This window comes from Poromitra crassiceps (assembly GCF_964638095.1).
Source record: "Poromitra crassiceps genome assembly, chromosome: 7".
Lineage (NCBI taxonomy): Eukaryota > Metazoa > Chordata > Actinopteri > Beryciformes > Melamphaidae > Poromitra > Poromitra crassiceps.
In genome coordinates, this window is record NC_139628.1 from 13,328,932 (window position 1) to 13,341,605 (window position 12,674).

Here is a 12,674-nt window from a genome sequence, read left to right on the forward strand (position 1 = left end):
AATATTGATGGTTACAACTGAATAATGACATCACAACGGTCTAATCCTAATGTTAATTTAAAATGAGATATTCCTCTCAATCTGGCTTCAAACGGCCAACATTTTAGAAAAACAGACAGAAATGTGTTGCCCCGATCTCACACTCGCTTGCGTCACAGAAAATCCCGCCCCTAGCTGCCTCATAGGACACTGATTGGTGCAAACCACTGGTGGCTCGGATTCAAAGCAATAGAGCTCAACTGTCACGTGTGTCTGTGTTTGGGGGATTTTGGATTTGTAGTTTGACTTGTTAGTGCAACAAATAAGGCTTTGATATAATAAAACACGTTTCTGACAACCTAAGTTGTTTTTCATTTGATTTGTGTAGTGTATTTCTTGATCATAGTTGTTTTAACCTATGAAGGACCCTAACCCTAACACATTGTTCAGGCATTCATATGATAAGGAATATTGTGCAACATGTCTTTTATAGATTTCAGCTGCGATGAGGATGGAGAGAGCAGCTGTGGAGGGACTCAGGAGACTGGACCGGTACCCGGGATGCACACAGGAAAGAGAGGAGAGGAGAGCCCAGAGAGAGAGAGAGGCAGTCAGTCTAGTCCAGCACCAAGCCCACAGACAGACCAACATGTCCAGACTGCTCTCTGCTTTCTGCCTGTACGAGACCTACAAGCTGGTCCGGATCAGCAGTGTGCGGCTCGGCTCGCTCAAATGGATTCTGAACGGAGTCATCTTAATGTTCATCTGGTGAGTAACTTAGGGGAGACCGGGGGCAGTTGTAACAAAGGGGCATTTGTAACATCTCAAATTGCACCGATCAGAAACAAGACAAAACCATGACACTGCATGTGCTCTGTGCTGGGGGGAAAGAAAAAAAACTTTTTTTATATTTTTATAATTATATGATTACTTATTATATTGTTTTAATTCAACTGGAATACATTGTTCAATGATATTAGCCTACATTGTTTTACTATATCTACTGTATATTCATGGGAGTTTATTGTGGTCCTTGGTTTTTATGTGTGAAGGTTTTATGTGTGTTGATATGTATATGTATATATATTAGGGGTGTCACAATATATCGTCCCACGAAATTTCGCGATAGTAAAACGTCACGATATGTATCGTTGAGATGAAATCTCATATCGCAATTTTTTTTTTTTTTTTTTTTTTTAAATAGACAAAGAAACGTCTTTGTTTGTTGAAGTTCAATGTGTGGAAAGTAGTTCAGTTGAACAAGTCTCTGAAGAGACACATGAGAAGTTATACAGGAGAGAAACCATTCAATTGAGTTTCTGGTAAAACTGTTTACTTGACAGGAAAAACTGAAGATGCATAAAAAATAGACTAAGAAAAGTCTTGTTGTTTGAGTTTGAAGAAAAACTGAAGATGCATAATGAGAATTTATACTGCTGAGAAACCTTTTAGTTCAAAGTAAATCTAAGTTACTTTACTTTACTTTATTGGTTTATTGTGACGGGACAATGCACATTAATGGACATGTTCAGAAATACAGAAGCCTCTATATACGAAAACATGTAAATATGCCGGAGTTAGCTAATGCTAATTTACATCCGTAGTCCCCAATAAATATCAAAACAATCACTCATTACATTCATTCAACGCACAAACTGAAATAAACATGTAACGTGTCATCGCAAAAGATACCACAGCATTACAGACATCAAAGTTACAGCAAAACACAGACAGGATGTACGCAACAAACTGATATACCTGTAACGTGTCATCGCAAGAGATACCACAGTAGTTGTCATAGACTGTGCTCCATAGTTGATTGCTCTATTACTGACAAAAAGTGTGTTTTTGTTAGTCGCTTTGGATAAACCCTAATGTAATGTTACCCTTTCAAAGTACATCACAAATGGTTCATTCTGCTGCAACTCCACAGCTCTCCTTAATCCAGAAGCTTATTTCCGGGAACTGTTGCGAGGTGCTAGGTAAAAAAATAAAAGAAATAAAAATCCTTTGGATTGAACAGAGATGCTATAGCTCAACAACTCTGGATTTACATAATTTGAATTCAAATTAGCCAATTATTTTGACAACTTAGTCTTCACATGAATTCAGTTTCACTCATTCAGTTAAACTTTCAGCTAAACTACATTGATCGACAAAGAACATTATTCTGATCGTGAGACGGAGGAAAACAGAAAACAAAATATTGATCAGTGTTTGTATTTTATAATATTGTTCATTTAATTTCACCAAAATATAGCCTAATCCATAATCGTATATCTGAGAAACATAATGTTGAAATGATTTGGTTATGATGTGTTACTGTAGGTCCACTAGCAAGCTAACAAATTAGCTCATATTTTGGGCTAATTCAGATAATAGAAATGTCTCTTTCCTCCATGCATTATTCCATTGGTCCAGGCCATTATAAACTCAGAGATGGCTCATATCATTTGGGAAATCTCAACACAGGCATAATAACTATTTCTTCCATTTTCTACTCAAAGACAAATTGGAGGTACGTTCAAAAATTTAACGGCCCAAGAATTTGAGAAGCAGATGTTTTTTTTTCTCAGAATGTGATTGGTTTTGGCCGTGCAACCGTCATGGCCTTTTGCAAAATATTGCACTTTTTTAACTTTTTGTCAAAGCATCATGGGAATTGTTCGTGTCACCACCTATCCATCATGCTGTGCCTGCAGCGTTCCTTGCTTCTCATACTGTAGACAGTGAATGGAGGCAGTTTGCTTCGTTAAATCATAATCTGCTGTTAGAGATTCAGGGTCGGGGATATTAGGCTACTGACAAAGACAGCTTGAGAAAGCTGCGGCTGAGTGGAGAGAGCAGCTTCTGGTCCAAAATAAGTACATCTCATGATGCTTTTAGAACTCAAGTTGGGTGGTTGTGTCTGTCTGAGACAAACATGTTTTTATTTTCTTAGAAGGCCCTTATTGGCAAGCTACCATCTTCTCTTACATTCTTGCTAGATTGATCCTTTGGACCACATCACACTCACTAATGGTAAATGGTCTGCATTTATATAGAGCTTTTATCCAAATCGCTTTACAGTCAGTAGGTACATTCATCCATTCACACACCGATGACGGCCAGCTGCCACGCAGGGTTCTGGCACACCAACAGGAGCAATTTGGGGTTCAGTGTCTTGCCCAAGGACACTTTGACATGCAGACTGGAGGAGCCGGGAATCGAACCACCGACCTCTTTTATCCAAAGCGATTAGTGGACGACCCCCTCTACCTCCTGAGCTACAGCCGCCCCTAATGATTGGGTTTGGCTAGAACTCCCTAGAGTTAGTATTACTGAGCTTAACTGCTTTTTGTTTTTATGCCCCGCCCACCTGGAACTCTATACAGAGCACCCTGAAAATCAATACTTTGGTATCCCTTGGGCATTTAAAATAAATTATTTCTAAATATTTCTATTTGCACTAATTTATTTTGATTTTTTTTTTAATGGATTTCCTATTATTTTTATAATTTTAAGTTACTTTTATCTTTTATTAACTGTACTTATATATTTGTTATTTGATTGTTTCTTTGATCTTGTATCTTTTACTATAATTTGTATCTTGTTTTAGTCGACATTGTAAATGAGTTTAAATAAAGGTAATGTGTTTCTTTGATATGCACCTCTCCTATTGGTATTTTTGTAAAGATTCAAAGCCATGATGTTTGTACATGAATACTTTGCGATAATAATAATAATAATAATAATAATAATAATGATGATAATAATAATAAGAGCTGCCAGCAGCATTGAACCCACCTACGCACGTCGTGGTCTGCCACAGTCACGGCCTCGTGTTGCCGTGGCCCTCTTCTTATAAGTGAATATTGGCATGTAGATGTCTTCAAGCCATGGGTCTCATCAAACATGTGAAGTTTGGGGCAGATTTGACCATGTTTTGCCAGTAGGTAAAACAAAGGTAATATAACATTTCAACTTCCTCATCTGTGGTGTGTAGAGGCGGTCACATGCTGCCCCCTGCTGGCTGCTTACTGTCACTGCTCAGCTTATTGGCCCCCTGATAGGAAACTGGGTAGCAGCAGATCAAACTGTAAAAAGGCTTTAAAACATGAATAGAAACACAATGAAGAATAGAAATGAACAGTAAAAACACAATACAGATGATTTTCCCTAGACTGGAGGAGTCCTCACTGTCTTAGAGGAGTGTAGCACCTTAGAGCCACACTGCTGAGAAACTAAACTGCCAGGATCCAGATTCCAGCACAATCCAGAGAACCTGAAGGCCTCTTCAGTTGTTTCATGTATAGTGTGTGGTGATGCAAATTAACAGCAAATTCTTTGGTACATATATAGGCAGAAATCAGATTTTGGATGGGCCACCACAAAAGACGATGGGCCAACAATGTCACATTTTGTCAACAGTAGAGAAATCAACTATGCAACACAATCTACAAGAAGAGGGGGTGCAAGATGGGTGTGGCTGACTAGAGCTCGCAGTTGGAGCCCTTCTACAGGCGAAGATTAGTCTTCGCAGCCCCACTCAGGCGAGGCGTACAGGCTGGGGGGCGAAACGCTGGTGACCCTGAGATACCTGCTGAGGATGTAGAAGGGTTTCCAACGGTGTGAGTGCTCTGGCCACACTCTCAACAAGGAATACCGCCGTGGGGGCGGCATGTCGTGGCTCCTGCGGTTTCTGCTTGTGGCAAAGCATCTTTGATGTGAAGTGAACGTCGGGGGTGCTTTGCTGCGGGCGGGGTGCGCGGGGGCTGCGGTGTGTTGTCCTCGCGGTGGTCCTGCGGTTTCTGCTTGTAGCGGAGCATCTTTTGATGTTTACTTCACCTATGACAGCTACAACTTGTTAACATGGAAGAAATGATCAGTAAACTAGTGAAAGAAAGAACATTGAAACAATCTTGCCATGATGTTCAGGAATGGATTACAAACCAAATTCTGATCTGAATGGCAATGATTACATCAAGAAACATTGATTAATATCTTGTACTACTGTACACATCATCTCACCACTAGAGGGTGCTGTAAGTAGAAAAAAGGACAGACAAACTGACTAAACAGTGACAATTTCAGCTTTCAACATTCTGCATTCCAAAGGCAAAACAATAACAGCAAAACACTGCCAATACAACATAGACTAACCAACATAGTCTATAAAGGTTGTATCCGGCTAAAATATAGGCAGAATCTACAGTGCACTGCACTATGTAATGAACCATTTTACACAACATGGAAACTTAACATAAACCCAGACAGCAGAGGTGTTACCATACTGCATGAAACAGCATATATCATCAGACAGAAATCGCATAATATCCATGGCATGAGTAACACACACACACACACACACACACACACACACACACACACACACACACACACACACACACACGCCTCTTGCTTCAGTACCATGGTCAGCTCCTGAGTAGTCTCAACACCAGACCCATGAGAGTTCTTACGCTGATACACTATGTTACTGCATGCTGCAGAGCGCTCTCTGGGTCTGGGACACTTTCCCTCAGAGGGCTGGTTATGGGAGGGAACCGTTCACTTGGCCAGTCATATGCCAGTGATGGCTTCAGTCCTGTCCAATCAGTAACGACTTTTGCGATCAGACGACACGGGAGGCGCAGCCCATTTTTTTAACCGCTCTCTCATCGGTGCTACGACCTGTCACTCATTCAATTTCACCCCGCCTTCAAAACCAGCAGTGGCTGTGAAGTGGCACAGACTCACTTATGTAGTATGCGGAGCACAGCGATTCAACATAATATTTGAGTCTGGGGAGAGACTATCTCCTGAGTAACAACAGCAGTGTATTCATGACACTACACTGTGTGGGGAGAGACTATCTCCTGAGTAACAACAGCAGTGTATTCATGACACTACACTGTGTGGGGAGAGACTATCTCCTGAGTAACAACAGCAGTGTATTCATGACACTACACTGTGGGGGGAGAGACTATCCTCTGAGTAACAACAGCAGTGTATTCATGACACTACACTGTGGGGGGAGAGACTATCTCCTGAGTAACAACAGCAGTGTATTCATGACACTACACTGTGGGGGGAGAGACTATCTCCTGAGTAACAACAGCAGTGTATTCATGACACTACACTGTGGGGGGAGAGACTATCCTCTGAGTAACAACAGCAGTGTATTCATGACACTACACTGTGGGGGGAGAGACTATCTCCTGAGTAACAACAGCAGTGTATTCATGACACTACACTGTGTGGGGAGAGACTATCCTCTGAGTAACAACAGCAGTGTATTCATGACACTACACTGTGGGGGGAGAGACTATCTCCTGAGTAACAACAGCAGTGTATTCATGACACTACACTGTGGGGGGAGAGACTATCCTCTGAGTAACAACAGCAGTGTATTCATGACACTACACTGTGTGGGGAGAGACTATCTCCTGAGTAACAACAGCAGTGTATTCATCACACTACACTGTGTGTCAGCTGTTGCTTCACTATGCTCAGCTCATGAGCATAACAGCAAATCTGCAAGCAGCCGTTGACACAAATCAGCACTAAAACTAATCAAAGAATGAAAACATGCAGCCGAGCATGAATTAAGAAACAACACACTCCTTCATTTCTATTAAATCAACCACACATAGAATGAAATCTGATTGAAATGTTGCTTCTGTGTGGGGGAAATGAGCAACTCTTAAAATAAACTATCAGTGATCCCTGAATCAGATTTGTGATTTGAGATGAAATGACTCACAACTTCTAAAACAACAGAACATTTTTGGTTTATTTTAGGGCATTCATTACATTACATGATGTCACACACACACACACACACACACACACACACACACACACACACACACGCCGTGTCAAAGGAACAATACATGGGTTCATGGTAGAGCCTGCACACACACACATGTTGTGTCAAAGGAACAATACATGGGTTCATGGTAGAGCCTGCACACACACACATGTTGTGTCAAAGGAACAATACATGGGTTCATGGTAGAGCCTGCACACACACACATGTTGTGTCAAAGGAACAATACATGGGTTCATGGTAGAGCCTGCACACACACACACACACACACACACACACACACACACACACACACACACACACACGTTGTGTCAAAAGAACAATAAATGGTTCATGGTAGAGCCTGCACACACACACACACACACACACACACACACACACACACACACGTTTTGTGTCAAAGGAACAATACATGGGTTCATGGTAGAGCCTGCACACACACACACACACACACACACACACACACACACACACACACACACACACACACACACACGTTGTGTCAAAGGAACAATAAATGGTTCATGGTAGAGCCTGCACACACACACACACACACACACACACACACACACACACACACACACACACACACGTTGTGTCAAAAGAACAATAAATGGTTCATGGTAGAGCCTGCACACACACACACACACACACACACACACACACACACACGTTGTGTCAAAAGAACAATAAATGGTTCATGGTAGAGCCTGCACACACACACACACACACACACACGTTGTGTCAAAAGAACAATAAATGGTTCATGGTAGAGCCTGCACACACACACACACACACACACACACACACACACGTTGTGTCAAAAGAACAATAAATGGTTCATGGTAGAGCCTGCACACACACACACACACACACACACACACACACACACACACACACACACACACGTTGTGTCAAAGGAACAATAAATGGGTTCATGGTAAAAAGGAAGGAACTCACAACTTATAAAACAACAGAACAAGAAACAATATTGTTTATTTTAGGGTAATTATTACATTACATGATGTCATTTATCAGATGCTTCTGTCCAAAGCAACGTTCAATATGTACATTTTGTCAACAATAAGTATTGTTCATCATTTAGAGAAAACTTTCATTCTGAGAAACAAACAAAAGTAGATCAAATGCAAAATAAAACAAAGTTGCAAAATAAAGATATTTTAACCTCAACAAGACTTAAGACTAACAAGAAGACCTTGATTCTGTCTCATTAATTCATTTTCACAATAAAATGATCATGTTCTTACACCTGTGTTGTTAAAACCCTGTTCAGTTTCCCAACACGAACACTGACTGATGGATCATGTTTGTTATTTACAGTAAAATGAGTAAAAACACATGAAAATACAAACATTGTTATTGTCTAAGGTGTGTGTGTGTGTGTGTGTGTGTGTGTGTGTGTGTGATCCTGTACAGAGTGAAGCATCATCTCAGCAGCTGTGTTTAGTCAGCAGTGTGTGTTTCTCTCTCACTCATCTATCTGACACAGAGACACTGAGCCTCCAAACTCAAGCCCCAACGTAAAGGTAAGTGTGTTTAAGGACGGACTATTAAACTTGTTCAGAAACCCAAACCCACGCTTAACTCCAGAACCAATCCCAAACCCAGGGTACACTGGTTCAGTGAACGTGTTGTTGAAGGTGTAGAGGTGGATCAGTGTGTCAGAGGAAATTGTATAGAAAGACAAAGAGCCAGCAGGCCAGTCCAGATACACTGCGACTCTGTTAGACACAGAGGAGGAGGGGAGATGTAGGTCTGTTTTTATCTTATTGTGCCAGACAGAGTAACCTGTCTCATCAGAGCACCACAGCCTCCAGGACTTTTCATTATGTCCAAGCAGAGAGTCATAACCCCGTCCTCTCCTGCTGATTCCTCTGTAAGTCACTCCTATCTCAACACCTCCTTTCCTCTCCAGCTCCCAATAACAGCGACCAGTGAGACCATCTCTACACAGCAGCTGTTGATAGGTGTCAAATCTCTCTGGGTGATCAGGATATGACTGATCCTCTCCCCTCACATATGTCACCTTTCTGTTGTCTTCAGACAGGAGGAGGACTCTGTGTGCTGTGTTTGGATCCAGTGTGAGTTCACATCCATCTGATGAGACAACAAGACTCCATTTTAGCTCAAGTTTGACCTGTCAACTATTGTCACAGCTGTGTGTGTGTGTGTGTGTGTGTGTGTGTGTGTGTGTGTGTGTGTGTGTGTGTGTGTGTGTGTGTGTGTGTGTGTGTGTGTGTGTGTGTGCGCGTGCGTGCGTGCGTGCGTTGTGTGTGTTTGTGTGCGTGTAGGTGTGTGTATGTAGCTTTGTGTATGTGTCTGTGTGTGTGTGTGTGTGTGTGTGTTTTTTTCTCCCCCTCTCTCTCTCTTGTTCCTGCAGGCACGCGCTGCATTGCCTCTCTCTCTCTCTCTCTCGTTCCTGCAGGCACGCGCTGCATTGCCTTTCTCTCTCTCTCTCTCTCTCTCTCTCTCTCTCACACACGTTCCTGCAGGCACGCGCTGCATTGGCTTTCTCTCTCTCTCTCTCTCTCTCCCTCTCTCTTTCTCTCTCTCTCTCTCTCTCTCTCTCACGTTCCTGTAGGCACGCGCTGCATTGGCTTTCTCTCTCTCTCTCTCTCTCTCTCTCTCTCTCTCTCTCTCTCACGTTCCTGCAGGCACGCGCTGCATTGCCTTTCTCTCTCTCTCTCTCTCTCTCTCTCGTTCCTGCAGGCACGCGCTGCATTGGCTTTCTCTCTCTCTCTCTCTCTCTCTCTCTCTCGTTCCTGCAGGCACGCGCTGCATTGCCTTTCTCTCTCTATGTCTCTCTCTCTCTCACGTTCCTGCAGGCACGCGCTGCATTGGCTTTCTCTCTCTCTCTCTCTCTCTCTCTCTCTCTCTCTCTCGTTCCTGCAGGCACGCGCTGCATTGGCTTTCTCTCTCTCTCTCTCTCTCTCGTTCCTGCAGGCACGCGCTGCATTGCCTTTCTCTCTCTCTCTCTCTCTCTCTCTCTCTCCCTCTCTCACGTTCCTGCAGGCACGCGCTGCATTGTTTTCTCTGTGTCTCTCTCTCTCTCTCTCTCTCTGTCTCTCTTTCTCTTTCTCTCTCTCTCTCTCTCTCTCTCTCAGATGCTGCTAAATGGGAAGTTAATGTATAAATACTGTGTAAGCTCTAAACAAAAACCTGCTGAGTGGGAGAACAGACAGTGTGTGGAGAGAGAGACTGAATGTGCAGGATGACTGTAAACATGTGGAGGGTGTTTTATAAAGCACCATTAAACCTCTTCTAAAGCCACCTATTTCTGAAGAAAATGGTGAAAACGACATACCCAAACTAAAATGCTTACTGTGGCTCAACCGCTAGGGTTACAGACAACTGCCTGACCTTTTCTGAAAGGTAAGACTTTGAAGTTTCTGTTCCAAGTGTCCGAATGACTCTATAGCCCTTTTCCCACATGCGTACCGGAAAATTACCTGTAAGTCAATATCGGACATTTCCCTGAATTTCCCTTCACACCTTAGCGTGCGCATATGGGAATCTAGTCGTCAAATAGCCGGTATGTTGGGGGAGGGGGGGAGGGGGGGAGGGGGGAGCTTATTTGGGGGGTCGGCAAAACTTCACTCAGTCCTCCATACAGCAGCCTGACACAGGACAGACACAGCGAGAATGGCAGAGGCTTGCAAGGCAAGCTGCCCAACGCTTGTAGCCTATGTATGTAGAGAAAGAAATGCACAAGCGAAATGTGGAAGTAGTTTGCTTTGATGTGCGCGAATGATTAGATGATGCACTTTGAAGAAGTTGGGATCCGTGTCTGAGAGAAATAGTTGCTGGTTCGATGTTTATCCGTTCACCTGTTGAAGCACTTTTTACAGACTGGCTTCGTTTGATGTGTCCGGGGTTGCCTTCGGAAATCAGCAAGCTGACATACTGCTCTTATTAGGCTTAGACAAGATCATTTCGCCAGTTTGCTTTAATGTGCGCGAATGATTAGATTATGCCCGCTGGAACATTAAGCAACGTGTGTAGGCTACACTTCGCCCATGATTGAAGGACCGCTGTCGCGGAAAATGACTGGACCCGTTTCCACTTGCGTCCCCTTAAAAGCATACCGCTCTTGTGACTGGCTCGAAACTGGTGAAATGTCGGGGACGACGGGGCTTATACCGGCACAGCGTCTTTCCCACTTGCAGGCATTAGACCACGTTCCGGTCATTTTGCAGTACAAAGCGCATGTGGGAAAAGGGCTTATGTGTTACTGACCCTGAGTAACACCAGCTCAAACACAGTGGAGACATAGCCACAGGCCATCCGGTTTAGCTTCACATTACGTTTAGAGAATCTCTTTTGATCTCGCGAGGTTATCCATCTTGCAAGCAAGGTTAATAACTTCCGCTATGTTGATCTGATCCCAAAAAGGAAGAGATGGTTCGATGCGCAAGATTCAGACGATTAATTTGGTTTGTAGCATGAACAGCATTGTTCAGAATTTACCACCTAATTCATCACGTTAATGACAGATAAACAGCAAAAAATCAGAAACGTAACGCCCGTGTTACGGTGCCAACAAGAGGCCAGGTGACCTGCAGTGTGAATATTGAAGGGAGCAGTGGCAGTCAATAGTTGTGTCTCCAAGTTCAATCCAACATGTCGAACAACTGTCCTTTTTGTCAAGAACCAGAGTCTGTTTTTCACTGTTTTTTGGAGTGTAAAAGACTTGAAGTAGGCTACCGTTTGGAATTGTAGAATATGTGTTTGTCAAATGTGGTGGAGTTGGAGTGAAACTGCTTTTATTTTTGGTGCTGGTTATAAAAGGGCAAATGCAATGAAGTGGGAGCTGTTGAACTTTGTAGTGGGACAGGCCAAATTGTCAATTTACAAAAGCCGGAAAAATCAATTAGAAAATGTTTCAGGTGGGGAGTTGCTGCCATTGTTTAAAGCTTTGGTACGAGCTGGAATCACAGTGGATTTTAGGTTTTATTCACTCATGAATGATGTTGCTGTTTTTTTGTCTCGTTGGTGCTTCACTGATGCTTTGTGTTTGTTTGTTGACGTGTGTTTCCTGTGAGCATTTACATGCTGTCTATGTGTCAATATGTTTCATTGATTCATGATCTAGTCAGGTATGTTATGCTAACAATGTCCTTTAGTTATGGAAAATAAATGTGCTAAAAATCAAAATCAATCTCTCTCTCTCTCTCTCTCCCCCCCCTCTCTCTCTCTCTCTCTCTCTCTCTCTGTCTCTCTCGTTCCTGCAGGCACGCGCTGCATTGCCTTTCTCTCTCTCTCTCTCTCATTCCTGCAGGCACGCGCTGCATTGCCTTTCTCTCTCTCTCTCTCTCTCTCTCTCTCTCTCTCTCTCTCTCTCTCTCTCTCTCTCACATACACACACACGTTCCTGCAGGCACGCGCTGCAATGCCTTTCTCTCTCTCTCTCTCATTCCTGCAGGCACGCGCTGCAATGCCTTTCTCTCTCTCTCTCTCTCTTTCGCTCTCTCTCTCTCTCTCTCTCTCTCTCTCTCTCTCAGAATCAGAATCAGAATCACTTTTATTGCCACATATGCAAGTTACATACAAGGAATTTGTCTTAGTGTCTGTATGCAGCGTAGCAGTTACATCAATATACAGAGATAAGAAGTAGGAAGATAACTAAGACAATCGCAAAGTTGCAACTGCAATCAAATCAAGTAGGAAATATATACAATATGTACATGAGTGGTGAAGTTTACGGTTCAATTATCATCACACGGTTAGGGTTAGGGTTAGGGTTCTCTAACCCTAGTTAGAGAACAGGGTTAGGGTTCTCTAACTGGTTAGGGTTCTCTAACCCTAACATCTTACACGGTTCAATTATCATCTGTGGATGATAAATATGAATTTACGTTGGATTTAC

General features: G+C 42.9%; 1 protein-coding gene across 1 annotated transcript in view; it reads right to left on the reverse strand.

Moving 5' to 3' along the window:
- Positions 1–7,802: 7,802 nt before the first annotated feature.
- LOC310779427 (NLR family CARD domain-containing protein 3-like) overlaps positions 7,803–12,674 on the reverse strand; it is a gene marked incomplete at its 5' end in the record, with an annotated part of 223,235 nt that continues 218,363 nt past the window's right edge. Inside the window, one exon of the mRNA XM_083639960.1 lies at positions 7,803–8,905. Within this exon, the coding sequence (XP_083496086.1) occupies positions 8,277–8,905 (629 nt within the window). The 3' untranslated portion in view covers positions 7,803–8,276. The remainder of the gene's footprint in view (positions 8,906–12,674) is intronic.